This window comes from Salvia miltiorrhiza, chromosome 3, assembly GCF_028751815.1.
Source record: "Salvia miltiorrhiza cultivar Shanhuang (shh) chromosome 3, IMPLAD_Smil_shh, whole genome shotgun sequence".
NCBI classification, from domain to species: domain Eukaryota; kingdom Viridiplantae; phylum Streptophyta; class Magnoliopsida; order Lamiales; family Lamiaceae; genus Salvia; species Salvia miltiorrhiza.
In genome coordinates this window covers 60,443,080-60,461,222 of record NC_080389.1, presented here as the reverse complement: position 1 = coordinate 60,461,222, position 18,143 = coordinate 60,443,080, and the positions used below count along the sequence as shown (strand labels likewise).

General features: G+C 41.0%; 3 protein-coding genes across 10 annotated transcripts; 2 read left to right on the top strand and 1 right to left on the bottom strand.

Annotated features, from left to right (window-relative positions):
- The first annotated feature begins 6,105 nt into the window (after window positions 1–6,105).
- On the top strand, window positions 6,106–9,461 carry LOC131015042 (serine/arginine-rich splicing factor RSZ22-like). Of its 6 annotated transcripts, none has more exons than XR_009098444.1 (8): window positions 6,167–6,232; window positions 6,592–6,695; window positions 7,216–7,304; window positions 7,575–7,794; window positions 7,904–8,017; window positions 8,434–8,599; window positions 8,763–8,914; window positions 9,015–9,461. XR_009098444.1 is itself a non-coding variant. In XM_057943238.1 (6 exons), exons 2-6 carry the CDS (start codon window positions 6,607–6,609, stop codon window positions 8,468–8,470), a joined length of 549 nt encoding a protein of 182 aa, XP_057799221.1. In that variant the 5' UTR covers window positions 6,106–6,232; window positions 6,592–6,606; the 3' UTR covers window positions 8,471–8,678. The 6 variants fall into 6 exon arrangements, 3 of the variants coding, with proteins under 3 accessions (XP_057799221.1, XP_057799220.1, XP_057799222.1); XR_009098445.1 differs by having other exon boundaries at window positions 6,170–6,232; window positions 7,907–8,017; XR_009098443.1 differs by having other exon boundaries at window positions 8,763–9,461.
- A 984-nt stretch (window positions 9,462–10,445) lies between these two features.
- Window positions 10,446–13,983, top strand: LOC131015040 (probable cyclic nucleotide-gated ion channel 14). Of its 3 annotated transcripts, none has more exons than XM_057943233.1 (7): window positions 10,446–10,893; window positions 10,970–11,519; window positions 11,723–11,935; window positions 12,005–12,306; window positions 12,430–12,541; window positions 12,617–12,853; window positions 12,928–13,983. In XM_057943233.1, the coding sequence occupies exons 1-7, from the start codon at window positions 10,865–10,867 to the stop codon at window positions 13,675–13,677; spliced, it is 2,193 nt and encodes a 730-aa protein (XP_057799216.1). In that variant the 5' UTR covers window positions 10,446–10,864; the 3' UTR covers window positions 13,678–13,983. The 3 variants fall into 3 exon arrangements, with proteins under 3 accessions (XP_057799216.1, XP_057799217.1, XP_057799218.1); XM_057943234.1 differs by lacking the exon at window positions 10,446–10,893 and having other exon boundaries at window positions 11,050–11,292; window positions 11,387–11,519; XM_057943235.1 differs by lacking the exon at window positions 10,446–10,893 and having other exon boundaries at window positions 11,159–11,292; window positions 11,382–11,519.
- Window positions 13,984–14,435: 452 nt separating this feature from the next.
- Window positions 14,436–17,403, bottom strand: LOC131015041 (probable xyloglucan glycosyltransferase 5). Its single transcript, XM_057943236.1, has 5 exons — window positions 16,387–17,403; window positions 15,991–16,299; window positions 15,621–15,911; window positions 15,333–15,446; window positions 14,436–15,237 (listed from the first exon to the last, which is right to left on the bottom strand). The coding sequence occupies exons 1-5, from the start codon at window positions 17,068–17,070 to the stop codon at window positions 14,635–14,637; spliced, it is 2,001 nt and encodes a 666-aa protein (XP_057799219.1). The 5' UTR covers window positions 17,071–17,403; the 3' UTR covers window positions 14,436–14,634.
- Between the last annotated feature and the right edge of the window lie 740 nt (window positions 17,404–18,143).

The following is an 18,143-nucleotide window of genomic DNA, read 5'->3' as shown; positions in this document are numbered from 1 at the left end:
AACCCTATTCTTCTTGGGTCTCCCAGGCATATTTTTCACAAGTGGAGGCTTCACAATGTCACCCTCACATTGTGGCCACAACATCTCCCCATTCAGAGGCTCCAAAGCATATTTATATGCCTGCAAATACCTATCAACTGTGTAGTAATCACAGACATAGGTGCTTGGTTCCTCTTTCAAATACCTAATGGCACAAACAGCATGCTTACATGGTATACCCGTGAGCTCCCACATCCTACATGAACATGTCTTTGCAGGCATGTTGACCACATACTTCTCCCCAGAATCATCAACTTCGAATTTCTCATGCAGTGCAGGTAATGAGTTCATATTTCTAGCCTCATACTTTAGTTTCTCAAGCTTCTTGTTTATCATAGGGCAAATCCTATCAGTATACTCAGCCATATTATGTAGTTTCTTCACTTGTCTTACCATCAGTGATGTCCTAATCTCTTCCATCATATGTATCAAATGTCTACCTCTAGCACTAAGTATCCATCCGTTGAAGGTTTCAGTTATATTATTATCTACCATATCAGACTTAGGTGTGCTTGACAAAAAAGGCTTACAGAATTTAGCAACCTCCCTCCCAATGAAATCTTGATAAGCTCCAATACTTTCACTCTTCATCTCTTCAAGGACCTTGCTGTATTGCTGCACCGTAGTTGATCTCACAGCCTTCCAGAATAAATTCTTCAGTGTTGCTCCTTTGTTTTCCTTCTTCCAGTTCATGTATACGTGCCGAGCACAATTCCTGTGCTCGGCCCTCGGAGCATAAGTGCTGACAGCATTCATCAGTCCCTATATAAAAAGCATTATAACTCATTAGCATACCTTAACATAAATGAAACACAAAGTGAAATTAACAAGAACTACAAACTTACTTTTTGTTGATCACTTATGAATGTGTAATTTTCTCCACTTCCTATATCCAAATCTTGCACAAGCAACCTCACAAACCAACCCCAGTTAACCTCATTCTCAACACTCACTGCTCCCCATGCTATAGGGAACATTTGATTGTTCCCGTCCTTCCCAACATCACACATAAGTATACCCCCTAAGTAGGTCTTTAAAAAGCATCCATCCAACCCAATCAAAGGTCTACAGCTCTCTTTAAAACCCTTCCTCAAAGCACTGTGGCCTATATAAAGACACTTGAAGACACCCTCACTGTCAACCCCAACCTCATATCGGCCCTCTGCATCTACCCTCTTCAACTCAGCTATGTATCTCCTCAGGGAGGCATAGTGATCCTCAACTGATCCCCTAACCATTGTCAAAGCAATTTTCCTTGCCTTATAGAGCCTGTCTCTGCTACAGTCAGTAGCAAACCTGTTAGCTATATCCCTCCTCAATTCACCTATGTCCCAATCTGGTTTCACTCTGAAAACAGGCAGATATCTTTTGGCTATCCATTTGGAACTAAGTAATTTGTTCCTTGTAGCCCTCTTACATATACAATCCCCACGGAAAGACTTCACAACGAAAGACTTATCCTTTTCACAAACAGATGCATAAACTCTCCAAGTACATGGAGGCTTACAAATAGCCTCACACTGGTCTTTTGATACTCTCCTAAACCGAATAAACCTCCCATTTGCTATTGCCCAGCTTGTTAATGCTTCCTTACACTCTTTCCCATTTGCAAATCTTAGCCCAAGCTTGATATCAAGCTCTTTCTCATCAGATTTTGGATCATACCTACTCCTTTTCTTCCTTCCTCTAACTGTCTCCCCTTCATTCTCACTCTCACTGCTATCAATATCATCATCATCAGATTCCCCATACTCTGATAAATTTTCTTCCTCCATTTGAGGCTGACACTTCTCCAATAACTCCCCAACCCAAGAACCCTCCCCACTTTCCTTCTTTTTCTGTCTAACATCCAAATATTCTGCATCATCAACACCTTCCCCATGTGAATCATCATCCACATCAGTTTCTTCGTCATTAGAAGGGTTGTATTCAGTCTCAGAGTCACCACTGTCTACTGTTCCATCCCACCTTTCAAGCACCCAATCTGTTCCACTAATATTATATGTAGGTACATCAGCCCTATCCAGTATCTCTTTAAGAGAAGGCCCAACACCATCACCATCATCTGCCCCAGACTCTAACCCAACAACATCACCATCATCTGCCCCAGACTCTAACCCAACACCATCACCATCACCTGCCCCCGAACCAATCCCACCATCTACCCCAACATTTGACCTAATCCCACCCTCCACAAAAACATTTAAAAACCTGTGTGAACTACTTAGGAAGCTCAACATCTCCATAACCTCTTTATCAGCTTTGATTACCTTAAAGACATATGACTTAGGCTCTACATATAGTAACCTACCCCATTCCGAGTAACCTAAACCCTCGACTAATTCTTTCAAATCAAAAAACCCAAACTTGTCTTCATCTAGGTCAGAAAACACTTCCTTTTTTCCCCCAGAATAGGCATCAAGGCCATGTACTTCCTTAAATCTTCCAATGTGGTGTATGAAGAGGGTGAAATTGCAACTGAAAAAAAAAAAAGATTATTGAAAGAAAAAAGCAATCAGACGAACAAAATGAGCAACCGATTGAAATAACTTACTTGTCACCCATGTCTCCGCGCTGAATCTAGTCGTGGTTTCCAACTTCAGCTTCTCAGATGTGCTATCCAAACGTCGTGCTTTCCGTTCGGCTAAATCCCTCTCCTTTTGTCTGAGGCGTTCTACCGGAATCGAAGCTCGTCGATGGCGATCTATATTCCTTTCGTCTGTGGGAAATTAATTTATCACTTAGGGCATTTTAATTGGGAAATCAGATATGTCTTCTAATTAAAATGCCTAACGACGTCGTTATACGAGCGTGGCATTCCACTGTGTAAAAAATGCCAAGTGTAATGCCACGTAGTTTAAAAATTTTTCCACGTCATTGCCGGTCAAACATAAGAGTGGCCGGAACTCTCGTCGGGTGCAAATTGCGATTAAATTGAAAGGTCATGTATTCTGGGGCTAATTTTGAAGGTCATGTGCAATATGCAAATCTCAAAATACTTCGTGTATTTTCCGGCTATTAACCCGTTTAATAAATTAAGTAGTCGAAATATTATCAAGATGTGAGATATTTTTGTCATTGTTCAGTTCCATCGCCATCATTCTGTATAATTTATGCCAAAGATCTATTTAAAACTTAGAATTTGCATACGCGCGGAGTTTTAAAATGATTAAGTTCATCAGTAATTATCAAATAGAAATAATTAATTAGAAGATTAGATATGTTAGTAATTAATGTTGATCGTAATGAAAAGAAAACATGTATATATATATGTATATGTATATATAATGAAAACTTGATATTCATAATATTATTTTGTCTAATCACTCTGACCTTTGATATAAGAAGACGAAAAGTTATAAACTAGAAAGAACCATATAATAAAATTTAACTTGAAAATGGCCGACAAATGGCTTGACATCTATTTTGTTTTTTAAATAATATATTCTCGATGACAATACAAAAGTGATGATTCTGTAATTATCTTTTACTTATATATTATGAAGCACTATATATGCAAAGCAAGATGATGTTTGGGCACTTGAATTCAATATAAAATCCTTGACCTGAACTAGGTACTAATTTTAACAAATATTTTTTAATTGAATAAAATAATTGGGCGGCCACTTTTGTGAATAAATAAGAGATCATGCATTACTTTGCATGTTCAAAATATAATGTCATGTTTAATTTTACAAGTATTGCATGAATGGTATATAACGTAAAAAAGAATGCGACATTAAGATGATAAGGTGAAGAAATATTTATATTGTATGATTGTTCCAGAAGAATATATAGTTACCACAAGCCGCTCCTGCGCGGGATCAGGCTCCCCTGATCGAAGCAGGCATTACCGTACCGACCGGATTATCGGTAGCAGGGGATTTAAGTGCCCCTAGCACAAGTTCTGAGGCTAAGGTGTCAAAATCAGATCCTCAAGAAAAAGATGTTGCTAAGGCTTCACCGCCCGAACCAACATGTCAACCCTCCACCTCTGGGGTAAAAGAGAGAGAGATCAATCTTAGGCCACTGACAGGGAAATCAAAGATTGATACTAACACTATTGAAATATCTCATGTTTGGCAGATGTATAAGTCCAAATGGGAGAAACTCAATACCAGAAAGGACATTAATCCGGGATATAGCCGAGTTGATGTTGGAGGAAAATATCCTCGTGTTTGGATGACCACATGAGCCAATCCTCAAGAGGTCAATGAGTGGTATGAATTTGGGGCGCTAGCCTCAATTTATACTATGTCGCCAGCTTTCAGCGAAATCAAGGGTCTACCAAGGTGGATCCAAGAGACCGGTTATGATGCCTGGTCGAACAACCCGTCCCTTAATAGGGGAGACGTTCTGAAACTGTATTTTCTCATCACAGCACCAGAACCAGCAAGAAAGGGTAATCACGAAGCATTTCATTTCATTAAGCTTCCGAGACCCGATACGGAGGCCTTAAATCGGATTAAGGCACCAGATCATCAAGTCTCTATTCTCGCCACTTTCTTGGAGGATCAAATCTCCACAAGGCGTGCATGGGGATTATGGGTCTGTCTCACGGAGATGGACAAAGTAAAGTATAGGTTCAAGTTCTCTCATAATTCAGGACTTGGATCGTTCTTGTTGAACACCATGACAGGAACAACCACAAGCTTCGCCGAGAACGCCTTTGAAAAGAAAAGGTAAACACTCTGGTGCAACAAGATTGCGGGGAGTAGAGAGACCCGTCGCAAGTTTTGCAATATGGCTCATCTAGGCCATTGGGTTGATCATATCTGCACAGAGTATCCCACGCAGAAGGAATCGGAGTTCGGAAAAGGTTTCCTCCCGAAGCCTAACAAGAAGAAATTTCGGTCCGACGAGTATGAGGAGCACAGGACTCCACAAGGACGAGTACATCAGGTACCAAAAAAATAAGATGCCCGACAAGAAAAAGGGAGTCATGTGACTCGAGACAGGAGGACCACCCACTAAAAGAAAAACGACAAAATTGGGTGGATGCAGACTAATTACCCACTGGCAGAAAAGACGAAAGTGGGTAATCCTACAGAAGCTCCACTCACCAAAAGGCATAAGACAAGGCTGAGTGGAAGGAAAAACAACTGGCCCCTACCAACAATTATCACAAAATAATAAAAGGAAGGTTCAGCTCCATGTGAAGGCACTAACTAGTGTCGGTAATCATGGCCGACAAAGGAAGGTGGCAGTCACATTTTATGAGCTGGCCTCGATGGAGAGGAATCCGAGGCCAACCACCAAGACTTATAGAGGGGATCACACTTCTATAAAAACCCAAGCTCTAGAGAAGAGATCATCCAGAAATTCACAACACCTTCACACAACACACTCTCTCTCTAGAATTTATCTTTGTATTTTTAATTTTCTGTTTTCAAAGTTTTCAGTTCTAGTTTAGTTTCTTTTATTTTATGTATACTAGTATTAGCTACCGATGAGTAGCTAAACAAGTTTGTCTCCTCCCTTAGGGAGATTTTATAAAATAAATTAAGTATTTTATAATTCCTCTTTAAACGCTTTATTTTGTCCAACTTTTCGGTTTAGTAAAAATTTTCTTTCATTTTTCAACAAAATACTTTACATCGAAACTTAGTCAAGGAGGAAGGTTGCAACCATCCTTTGCGAAACGCGTGGTTGGACGGAGCTTTAGGGACAGACGGTTCGTAAAACGCAACAAGAACTTACTCCTAAAGAAGACCATTCGACTAAAAATATACTGTTGGTTCATGTTTAAATTTATTTTGAAGTGTTACGGAAGCATGTTGGACCATTATTTGAGAATTTATAATAATAAAGAATTCAACAGGGTATTTCTATTATAAAATTTTATTTTTCGGTATTTATGAATACTAGTGTTAATGGAGGGGTTGATTTACAATTATTTAAAAATTGGCATGTTAAAAATTGGTACAATCCAAAGTTCATGTATTTACACCTAGATTTTGAAATTCATGTTAAAAATCAAAAAGTGAGTAAAGTTCATGTATTTATACACCAATTAGCCTTTAAATAATGGGTACCATCCACATAAAATACCATAGGGTCATTAAAGTAATTTCAAGATTTTAATTGTTGTCCATTTAACAATAACAAAGCCCAGTGAGTATGCCCAATCTGATCGTCAGTTTTTATGTCTTACAGCTCCTAGGGTTTTTCGCCAACACCAGGGTTTCCGCAGGTCGGTTACTCTTCTCTCTCATTTTGTCAAATTCTTTAATAATTTTGTTTTAAATTTTTACGTCTAGAACTAATCCGGCGTTGCTATTGCCCGTAATTGACTCTACTGAATTTCGTTATTCTGCAATGGATTTTGGATTTTTACGTGCGCCAATTTGGCGTTGCGACTTGACATTGTGGCTGAAAGATGAATGCTTTTTTGAATTTATTTTGTTCTATTTTTGAGATGGTTTGTCTTTTTTTTTTTTTGGTTTGTCTGTATGATGTATGTTTGAAATTCTGTTCAATGTATTCAAGATTCATGATTTAATTGGTTCCTACTATTTCTGATCTATCTGAATTTTGGGGTTGGCTTTGCAGTTCTTTTAAGTCAAGATGTCCAGAGTTTATGTCGGAAATCTTGATCCCCGAGTCACTGAGCGCGAACTCGAGGATGAATTTCGCGTGTTTGGAGTTATCAGAAGGTAAAAGTCTTATAGTATTAGTCCCTTGTGGAATTTAAAAATTAAATGAAGTGGGAAAGAAGTTTGTATCGCGAACTCAGAGATGGATGGTTGTGATAGTTAATTATTCATCCCTGCAAGGAAAAATGTCTATTTTGGCTCATTCTGTTTATATATGTATATTTTTATATGCAGATGGTTATGCTAGTTCTCTAATTAATTTATCTGATATGGGTCTGATCTTTGTGAACTTTTCTATAAAAGAATCTTGTTCTCCATTTTTAACAAAAGAATAGGATGACAATTATATATTTGAGTCGATATTTTGTGACACATATTGATAAAACGATCCTTGGCTGTTAATAAATAAAATGTTCTTAAAGGAGTCAGGCTGGATTTTTGTTTTGAATGAATTGATTGCTGTTAAACATCATGTATTGCTTTTGTTAAGCATGTGGATTTGTGTTTGCCACTTGAATCTTAGGTTTTTTGACATTATTTCCTATAGTTGTATTCTTTTTAATTTGAATGCTTTTTCTAGTGTTTGGGTTGCCAGAAGACCTCCAGGCTATGCTTTCATTGATTTTGACGACCGAAGAGATGCCCAGGATGCCATCAGAGAACTTGATAGTAAGATGTCAAACTTGTTTCTTGCTTATGTTCTAGAATTATTTGCTACATTTAACTTTAGTTTGCCAGTGTTTCTGAGCTAACTACATTGAACCTACAAGGACCTTAACATCCCGGTGCACATTATGAGCTATAAAGTCCAAATTTTTGTTTTCATTTTCTATCTGCCCCCCAATCCCCTCCCACAAACCAAAACAAAGGAAGTTATTCTGTAGCTTTATTTTCAATCAGCATCTCAGTGTTGCCTTGATGTTGACATCTTTGGTGTAGGCAAAAATGGTTGGAGAGTTGAACTCTCACACAACTCCAGGGGTGGAGGTGGTGGAGGCCGTGGTGGTGGTCGTGGTGGACGTTCCGGTTCTGATTTGAAGTGTTATGAATGTGGTGAGGCTGGTCATTTTGCTCGTGAATGCAGAATGCGGGGTGGTACGGGAAGGCGTAGAAGTCGCAGCCCTGCTAGATACCGCCGGAGTCCAAGTTATGGTCGGAGGTATTTTTTATTAATAGAGAAAAGGCTAAACCAGTATATTAAATTTAATATTTGGCTTGGCTTGTTTGTATTGTCTTATCATTGTTTGTTTGATGTGATGTTGCTGCAGCAGGAGTTATAGTCCTCGTGCACGCTCCCCTCGGCGTCGCAGCTTGTCACCCAGAGATCGCAGCTTCAGCAGGTCGCCTTATCGTGGACGGGAGGAAGTTCCATACGCTAACGGGTTAGTTTTATTTTTTCTTTTTGAATTTTCTCATGCTAATGCATCTCTTAGAATTAGTTCTTTTGACATGTTAAATGGGACACATGAAAAATCCTAGAAATGGTTGAACCTATATTTGGTTTTTTAATGGCTTAATTTCTCCTGTTGGAACAGTCAAGATTTAGTTGGATTTGGCTAGAAGCCTACTTTAGATCCTTATAGGCGATCTCCCTAATGAGAAGGAGGAATTGTTGGTCTGATACATGCATATCCTGTGGTCTTATAATTTGATTTTTCACATGTAAATGCAGGGTGGAAATCTTTTTTATATTTAATCAACATTGATAATTATAGAAACTTATGTACTGGTATTATGATTGTAAGGCATGTCTGGATTGCATATTTACATGTCTTTACATTTGTGTTTTGTTATGCAGAGATGGTCCTAGGGAAAGACGCAGAAGCAGGAGCTAAGCTTGGATAAGCTGATGGTGCAGTTTTTTACAGTAGTGTTTATTGTGCTTGGACTTAGTTACAGCTATGTAAGTGGGGCGACACCTTCAGCTTCGACTGATGGATTTGGTTGTCTTTACTACTAAAGTAGTAAGTTTGGTACTTTATCCTCATTGTTGTTTTCTTCTATATATTACGAACCAGTTTTATTAGTAGCACTTTTCTCTCATCTGGATCTGCATAGATGATATCTTCCATTAGTGATTTTGAAGGAACAATGCTAAAGCTTCATGATTTTGTTTTTTGTGTCGAGGTCTCTACGTGGTACTGCTTCATTGGTTTTCTGCATCTGCACTTCTGTTTCAACCTTCACTGCCCTGCCCTGCTGTGGGATCTTCAATTTGAAACATTGTGGATCCCAGCTGGCTAGAGTGGTAGATGCTTCTTTTGATTGCATATCTGCGGGTGTGATGCTTCTCTCCTCAAATAGTGTTATTTGATTAGATTTAAGGATGAAGAGCCTCCTTCACATGCTTCTGACAAGTTCTTAATTCATCGCATGAAGTCCTGATGACTCGTTCCTCGAGCTACCCTGAAAAGATTGGTTTTCTTCTAAAGTGGATTATGGACTTCTATTCTATTCCTTCTGAGTTGCAAGATGAGGAAGAAGAATGCTGATTTAAGGAGAGCTGAAAGTTTTATGTTGCTCTATCACGATGTTACCCTCTTCGCCCACACTAGGTTAGGATCTTTGTGTCCGGCACCTTAATTCTTCGTTGCGATTTTCTTATTATGGTTTTGGTTTTGGTTGCAAGTTCCGCGCATTCCCTATAGAAGCAGAGACAACCTAGACCCTGAAGCATTTTCTTTTTTTCTCTTTGGAAAATATACTTCTTTGTATCTTTTTCTGCCATTGTTATTTTGTGGATTATTCAAATTTTGCAAAATTCCTTGTCATTGTAAATTCTGGAAAACTTTGTGAATGATGCTGGCAAAATTAAATTGTGAAAAAGATTGCTTATCTATTCTATAAATAAACTTCTTACGAACTCACTCACGTCACTAAATATCATCTCAATAATTTGATACATTGAAAACAATTGTTTCTAGAAAACGTAAAAGGGAAATAAGATTGATAACAATGTTGTCTTGGAGAAATGGAAGTGAGGATTTCAAATGAAGCCAAATGCATAAAAAATGATTGTAATGTCGAGAAAGTACCCGCAAAATTGTATCAAGAAAATCTTGATCTTCACAATTTTTGCAATCCAAGTAAAATTAAATATCCTTAAAATCCCCCCCCCCCCTCCCCCCCCCCCCCCCCACGCACACCTCATACTTCGGTCTACTTTTATGTAATTTGTTAAAATTTAGTGCCAATCATAATTTTATTGATTACTATTATGTATATCCATAAAAATGTGCTGATTATACATAAAATAAAAATGTTATTAGTAAAATATTTATTTTGTTTTGAACCAATTAGCCTTGTAGTATAGAATAGAATAGCCAACTTTCCTGAAGGCAAAAAGAAAAGAAAAAAAATGAAAAACAAAGGTAATGAAATTTGTGGGATCTGAATAATTAGGCGCATATTTAATTGGGGTTAGTCACGTGCGCAGAACGTGGTGATAACGGAAACGGCGCCAAAATCATCGGCAGCCCTTCCTATGTTGCACGTGCATAATATCTGCATGTTTTAGTCGTAACATAATTTCTGATATTTTTCCACTATTCTTTCTTTTTAACCACTCATTTGCTCTAATTTTTTTTTTTGGTAATTTGAAAAATGAATTAATATGCTTTTCATGCCTCTCTTAATAAAAAGAATCCATGCATAAAAAATGTTCACAATAATATTTTTGGAACAAAATATGTATGTCTGTAATTTTTAGTGATCGGGAAAATTTTGAGGGTGGCTAACATTAACACGTTTCAAAAATTAAGTTAAACTTAGAATGAAATAAAAATGTAGGTAGCCCCTTTAAATCACGACTAAAATTAAGTAACGTTTAAGAGCTAGGAGAATTAATGTCGTAAATTTAGTTTCCTTTGAATTCTCACGTCCAAAACATCTTCTCTCCCTCTCTCTCCTCTTTCGGTTTCCATTACTGCACGGTTAAATGCCTGACAAAATAGCTGTTTCTTATAGTATTTCATTTTGCAGCCATTTATTGATGAACATTTTAATGGCAAGTCAACTTCAAGCGAATTTGAGGTTCCACTTCATTGATGAGAAGACAGTTTTCTGTCAATTCGGGCTCCCATTCCGCCACTGTGGAGTTTGACAAACTCCTTGAATTTGAGCTTCATATCACAATCATTGTTGCTAGCAAATAATGGATTCAAGAAGCTTCTTGGAAAAATTCTTTCTTTGATCTGGATGCTTTCAACTTCTTGTTCTGGTATTTGAGCATGGACTTCAAGAGAGAGAAACAAGTTAGGTAAAATCTCCATACTCATTCTCTACCTAGTTTGCATATCCTCTGGTTCATTTACTAAGCAGAAGTATGTTTTTAGGTTCCAAAATGAAGAAAAAGGAAATCTTGATGTTTCATGGGAGAAAAATGGGCATGAAAAAAAACTACCTATGTACAAAAACTCAAAAAACCCATGGAAATCTGATGTTGGATTTGGGGAGAACAAGGTTCCTAAATTTGGTAGGTCTAAGGTTTTCCCAGAAGGTCAGGAGCCAGAAAAGAGAAGAATCTTGGATCCTGGGAGTGATCTTGTGTTGAAATGGAACAGGATTTTCTTGTGTTCTTGTTTGGTGGCACTCTTTGTGGATCCCTTGTTTTTCTATCTGCCTTCTGTGCTGAATCAGGTCACTGGGAATTCTTCATGTATGCATATAGACCTAAATTTGGGGATAGTTGTGACCTGTTTTAGGACATTGGCTGATGTGCTTTATCTGCTGCATGTGATTATCAAGTTTAGGACTGCTTATGTTTCTCCTAGCTCAAGGGTGTTTGGCAAGGGTGAACTTGTCATGGATCTTGACAAGATTGCAAAGAGGTATTTGAGGTCTGAGTTCTTGATCGACGCCATTGCAGCCCTTCCTCTTCCTCAGGTACCCTCAATTTTGCTTTCTTGATTCTTCTTGGCACCTTAATTTGGTTTAGATCAGTCATTGTTGTTCATACATTTTAAACCATTGAACTCTTAAAGTGAGCCTAATTTGGGGGGTTTTGAATCAAATCATCAAACATAGAAAAGTGGTGATGATTATGGAAGCTGTTTGAGTGTAGTGCTTGGGTTTCTGCTGTTGTCCAGATTGTGATATGGTCGATATTGCCAGCGATCAGAAGCTCCCACGCTGATCACACGAACAACGCGTTGATACTGATTGTCCTGCTGCAGTACATCCCGAGATTGTATCTGATCTTCCCCTTGAGTTCTCAAATCATCAAAGCTACTGGCGTCGTCACAAAGACAGCCTGGGCCGGTGCTGCATACAATTTGCTGCTCTACATGCTAGCAAGCCATGTATGTAGATTGCTTGGAACTTTCATTCACTTTCTCCTTTTTGAAATGAGTTAATACTACTTTTATTAGGTGTTGGGAGCTTCCTGGTACGTGCTGTCTATTCAACGGCATGCTACCTGTTGGAAATCAGCTTGCAGGGCCGAGACTGCTAGCACCGGATGCTCTCTTGATTTTCTGGACTGCGGTGCTTTGCTCCGTGGTGACAGACAAAAATGGGCGAATACCACGTACGTGTTCAAAAGATGCAACCCCGGTGATACTACCTACTTCAACTATGGCATTTTTGGAAATGCTGTTGCCAACAACGTTGTCTCATCGGATTTCGTGGAGAAATACTTCTACTGTCTATGGTGGGGTTTGCAGAACTTGAGGTATATTATAGCCAAATTCTCACAGTAAACCTGTTCTTGCATCTGGCATTTACTTTTTGGGATAAATTTTTGCACAAATGAAGCTATATTCTTTAATTTTGTCTGGTTGTTTGTTTGTGATAGTTCTTATGGGCAGACATTGGCAACAAGCACTTTTATTGGTGAAACTCTGTTTGCAATACTCATTGCTATCTTTGGGCTTGTTCTGTTTGCACATTTGATTGGAAATATGCAGGTATTGTGAGAATCCTTCATTTGGTTGAGTCTTGCATTGAAATATGTGTTGAGTGTTGTTGATATGTCACTGCAGACCTATCTGCAATCAATCACTGTGAGGCTCGAGGAGTGGAGGCTTAAGCGACGCGACACCGAGGAATGGATGAGGCATCGTCAGCTGCCACAGGATCTGCAGCAGCGTATCAGGCGTTTCACGCAGTACAAATGGCTAGCCACGAGGGGAGTTGACGAGGAATCCATCCTGCGCGGCTTGCCCACTGATCTCTGTCGCGACATCCAACGCCACCTCTGTTTAGACCTTGTCCGCCGTGTAAGTGATCCAGCGAGTTTAAATTTATTTAAGGCCATTATCTTAGACGCCATATGCATTTTGCCCAATTTCAGGTACCCTTTTTCTCACAGATGGATGGCCAGCTCCTAGACGCCATATGCGAGCGCCTAGTGTCGTCCCTGAGCACCCAGGGGACGTACATTGTCCGTGAAGGTGATCCGGTGACGGAGATGCTCTTCATCATCAGAGGGACGCTGGAGAGCTCCACCACCGACGGAGGCCGGGCAGGATTCTTCAACTCGACAATGCTGAGGCCCGGTGACTTCTGTGGGGAGGAGCTGCTCTCGTGGGCTTTGCTGCCGAGGTCTACCCTAAACCTGCCCTCTTCAACTCGAACGGTTAAGTCCCTCACCGAGGTGGAGGCGTTCGTGCTAAGAGCAGAGGACCTTAAGTTCGTGGCGAATCAGTTCAGACGCCTCCACAGCAAGAAGTTGCAGCACACGTTCCGTTACTACTCCCACCATTGGAGGACGTGGGCCGCCTGTTTCATCCAGGTGGCGTGGAGGAGGCACAAGAAGAGGATGGTGGCCAAGAGCCTAAGCATGAAGGAGTCCTTGCGCGTATCTGATGAGGGGCAGGGGCAGGGGCAGGGGCAGCCACACGATGACTACGAGGGAGAGGAGGAGGAATCCGCTGCCTCCACACCGCGCCAGCCAGCAATGCAGGGCCTCGGAGTAACCATACTGGCTTCTAGATTTGCTGCCAACACGAGGAGAGGAGCGCTCAAGGCGAAGAACGTGCAATTGCCCAAGCTGCAGAAGCCCGAGGAGCCAGACTTCTCAGCTGATCCTGATGATGACTAGCACCACGCTGCCTTGGTCGAACTCAGCAGACCGTGTTTTGGTAGGCTCGATCACACTAGGTCAAAGACACGGATGCCATCCACGAAGCATTCGTCAGATAGTACGCGTATCTTAAGCTACTATTATACAAGTTCTTGTACAGAAAAACACACCAGAGCTCTTGAGATTGTGGGGCAAATATTTTGATACAGGCTAATGCACAGTTGAGAATTTGTCAATGAAGTATTTTTTTTTTTTTTTGGTAGAATTTTGTATCAGAATACTTGCCTTTGTTAAGACTGTTGCTATCTAACTCCAGATTGAACATATTTTTCTCTACTTTTCTACTGTATTATATCATAAAAATGGGATCTTTTGCTGCTAAATCAATCACATGTTCCCTGATCTCATCAATATCACAATTTTGTAGCACAGTTTTGAGAGTTGGTGAAGCTAAGAGGGAGTTTCAGTTGAGACACAAGAAATTTAGCATGTGAAACAAATGGGACATGAACAAGCTGTCGTAACTAATGCCAAACCTTAACCACTGAACCATGCATGTTTGCCAGCTTTAGAAACATGAAGATGAATTTAATGCAAGAAAGGATGCCACCAATTCTGCAGGTGGGCTGTCCAAATCCAAGATCACATCTTTTTCTGATGGGGGAAGGTTGGCAGTTAATCTTGCTGTACAAAACAGTCGCTTTGACAAAATCCCCACAATAAAATTTTGTGGGACTTTCTTCCCTCTGCCGACACTCATTTTGTCTTGCAGAATGTAAGAGCACATGAAAGATGGTTAATTTGCTCATCATGATCAAGAATTTACAATAGTGGGATGTGAATATGGAACATTGTAGCACAAACAAAGATGTGTGAGAGATGGATCATATCAATTTGAGGGGGAAAAATGAATTTGCTTCAATCTGTAAGGAAAAAAATTGTATGAGTGTGTGTAAACTTGCTGAATAAATGAGTCTAGGCCATTTGCTCTCCGATTAAATCGAGGCCGACGAGGAGGAATGCAAAGCCTTGGAAGAGAAGGAAGTAGAAGTGGAGTCCATGAGCTGACAAGAGGCTTCTAACTGAAGCAGTTAGCAGCAGGAAAGCAAGAGCCAACTCCTTCCTGTAAATCTTGTTAGTTTTCTTCACACTTTGTTGTCCCTTCTGCTCCTCCAAAGGGCTCAGATCATCATCATGAAATGCTTTCACGCCTCTATCCGAGGCGGCCAGCAGGTCCGGCTCCGAGGACCTACCGGCCTTCTTGGTGACGATCCACTCGTACGAGCTGCCTAGCTGGAACAGCCCGGAGACCATGGCGTTGAACTTGGTGACGGACATGGTGTTCTCGAAGAGGAGGTAGGGGGCGATGAAGGCGAGGGATTTGGGCGCGGGGAGTATGTTGAGCACCGTCATCACCACGGGCACGTAGCAGACGATCCACACGGGCAGCTCGGCCTCCGGGACGAACATCGTTAGGGGCAGCACCACGCAGAACAATGTGAAGGAATAGAATGGGAGGATGAGCTTCCTCAATAGGAAGAAGAGCAATATCAAGTTTGCCTTCTTCCATATGGATATCTGCACCATCATCACACCCCCTCTTATCTTTTATCTTGTGAAATTTGATACTCGGTGATCAAATCAGCAATCAAGTAAACATGAATGCTAGTTACCTTTGATTTCACCACAGCAGGCAAGCAGAGGCGGAAGAGCTGCATAGGCCCGGAATGCCACCTGTGTTGCTGCTTCCGGTAAGCCTCAAACGACTCCGGCACCTCGCACAAAACCTAACACGGATCCGGACACAGACGGTGCCAGTTAATAGAGGCGTTCTTGAATAATAAGAAATAGAATTTTTCCTCAACCCAACACAGGGGCGGATCCAGGATTAAACATTAGGGGGGCTAGGGGGGGCTGAAGCCCCCCTAGCCCCCGGGGGATCCGCCACGGTCCTAACATACCTTGACATCATTGAGGTACATGAAGCTCCATCCCTTGAGATGTGCTCGGACAGCAATGTCCATGTCCTCGACGGTGGTCCGGTCGAGCCAGCCCCCGGAGTCCTCCAACGCCTCGATCCTCCACACGCCGGCCGTCCCATTGAACCCAAAGAAGTTCAGCAGCACACCATTCACCTGCTGCTCCACCTCAAAATGGAAGCACAGGTTGATGTTCTGCAGCCTAGTCAGCAAGTTCTCGTCTTTATTCACGAACGCCCAACGCGTCTGCACCAGCCCTAATTCCGGCTTCCCCTGCGCCCAAACAACCGCGCCGTCATGATCGGCAATCATCCTCTTCTCTCCCAAACACGAAGAAGATCTCATCACATACCTCAAAATGTGGGACAGTGAGCTTGAGGAAATCATGGGCCGGCTGGAAATCCGCGTCAAAAATCGCCACGAATTCGTAATCCTTGACGTAGTCGCAGCTCATGGCGGAGTTGAGATTCCCGGCTTTGTAGCCAGTTCTAACGAGGCGATGGCGGTAGATGATGTTGACACCTTTCTCCCTCCACCTCGTCACCTCATTCCTGATCATGCATTGAATCGATTCGTCGTCGGAATCGTCGAGAACTTGAATCAGCAGACGCTCTTTAGGCCAATCTAGCTGACACACTGCAGAAATCGACATCTCATACACCTAATTAACATAACAAAAAAACACCACTAATCAGTCTCTTTTTTTCTAAATTCTTGAAATAGGTGAGTGAAGAAGGTGATTGATTACCTCACGCTCATTGCACATGGGGATTTGGACAAGAACCATGGGAAAGGCGGCGCGGCCGGGAAAAGGGTCGCCGTTGATGGTGGGCTTGATCTTCTTGAGCTTGATGTAGAAGCATCCGAGGCAGAGAATCAGACGGTCCAGAGACTGTATCGTAAACAGAGCTACGCAGAGCGTGGAGAGGGACTGAAGGAAAGGGGCCAAGTATTGGCGGCGGAGATCCAGCCACGCGGCGTAGATGGACCGGAACAAGCCCTCGATGTCGTCGGAGGTACGAGGAAGTTTGATACGAGGTTTCTCCGGATAATAATGCAAGCCTTTGAAGTGCGCCGCCGCTTCCAAGGCTAGAGCAGCCAGCGCGGCGAGTAGAAACAGTTTGATTATCTTCAGCATTAGTTTGCCCTTCCCCAGCTTCTCGTTGGCGGCGCCGACTCCCTTTATCCGCTTCCCCCCGGCGGCGACGAGGCCCCGCGCGACGGCGGCGGCTGCGCGGCTGGCTCTCAGCAGGAGGATCCATCTCACCTGCTTGGCGTTCTTGAGGCGGCTCTTCTCCACCGGCTTGAACGCGGCGTCGGCGCCGCCGATCTCGACGATGGAGAAGCTCGGATTCTCCATCTTCACTATCACCGGCGTCCCTCGCGGCGTTTCTTTGCCCCACCACTCAAAAAGATTCAATCTTGGAGCCATTGCTGCGGGGAAAATGGCGATGAAAGTGAAAGCTTAAAATGTTGAATCCTTTATACAAGAGATCTCAAAATCACGAATTTGAGAGGCGGTGGATAAAGGGTTTGGCCAATGAATAATGCAGTCTCATTAAATAGTCGAAAATGGAGAATTATATTCTTTGCTCACTCTCAAAGGCTATCTTGGCAAGGCGCCATTATAGAGAAAGGTATATACCATCTGCAACTGCTGGAGTGACACCGTTGTCTTGCATTACTCATTTCACCAGTCAAAAAAAATTACTACTAGTATTTTTTTTTTTTAATATATTAGAGCAATGAACATCAATTATTGAGAGCAATGTGTGGTAAAGTCACCAAACATGTATGGTAAAATCTTGTTCTTTGGCAAAAAGACAATTCTTTTAGTTCATTAATTTATTTACTGAAATGCAATGCTATTTTTTTTTTATTTTTTTAATACAAGAGAATGAAGTGAAATACTATAGAGAAAATGCAGGCCACAATGCTAGCTGATGAAGATGAGTTTCACCTCCGCAAATTCTTTAATCACTTACTATGAAAACTTTAGTATCTATTTTTCACATTCTTTTTCAAGGGTAAATTACCTATAAATAAACAAATTATATAAATTTTAGTACTCCCTCCGTCCCAAACGAAATGTCATGTTTTTCTTCTTGGGTTGTCCCAAACAAAATGTCTTGTTTCATTTTTGGGAAAAAATAAGGGATAATAAAGTGTCTAATTAAGTGCTTTATTGTAGGACCCATTAAATTTTTAACTTTACACAACACCACTTATACTCTAATTAACTTGCTCCTTAATAAACGTGCCCAAAAGAAACAGAACATTTCATTTGGGACGGAGGGAGTAATTTTTAATTATATTTATTTTTTGGTCAAAAAAATACATAAATTTTTTAATTTTTTGGAATTTAGCATGACTGTTCATTGGCCAATAACTTGATTATCTGAATTCCGATGGACAATCTGAAGATACCGTTGGAAAGCTCTGACATTATCTAATAATGGTACTTATATTGTTGGATTTTGATCACCTAAAATGATCGAGAAAAAT

Coding starts and splice junctions, on each gene's coding strand:
- LOC131015042 (XM_057943237.1), top strand. CDS start 6,607: ATGTCCAGAGTTTATGTCGGAAATCTTGATCCCCGAGTCACTGAGCGC. Junction 6,696..7,215: donor GTGTTTGGAGTTATCAGAAG/GTAAAAGTCTTA, acceptor TGCTTTTTCTAG/TGTTTGGGTTGCCAGAAGAC. Junction 7,795..7,903: donor AGTCCAAGTTATGGTCGGAG/GTATTTTTTATT, acceptor ATGTTGCTGCAG/CAGGAGTTATAGTCCTCGTG.
- LOC131015040 (XM_057943233.1), top strand. CDS start 10,865: ATGGACTTCAAGAGAGAGAAACAAGTTAG. Junction 12,542..12,616: donor ATTTGATTGGAAATATGCAG/GTATTGTGAGAA, acceptor ATGTCACTGCAG/ACCTATCTGCAATCAATCAC. Junction 12,854..12,927: donor GTTTAGACCTTGTCCGCCGT/GTAAGTGATCCA, acceptor GCCCAATTTCAG/GTACCCTTTTTCTCACAGAT.
- LOC131015041 (XM_057943236.1), bottom strand. CDS start 17,070: ATGGCTCCAAGATTGAATCTTTTTGAGTGGTGGGGCAAAGAAACGCCG. Junction 15,912..15,990: donor TCACTGTCCCACATTTTGAG/GTATGTGATGAG, acceptor GTTTGGGCGCAG/GGGAAGCCGGAATTAGGGCT. Junction 15,238..15,332: donor CTGCTGTGGTGAAATCAAAG/GTAACTAGCATT, acceptor ATGATGGTGCAG/ATATCCATATGGAAGAAGGC.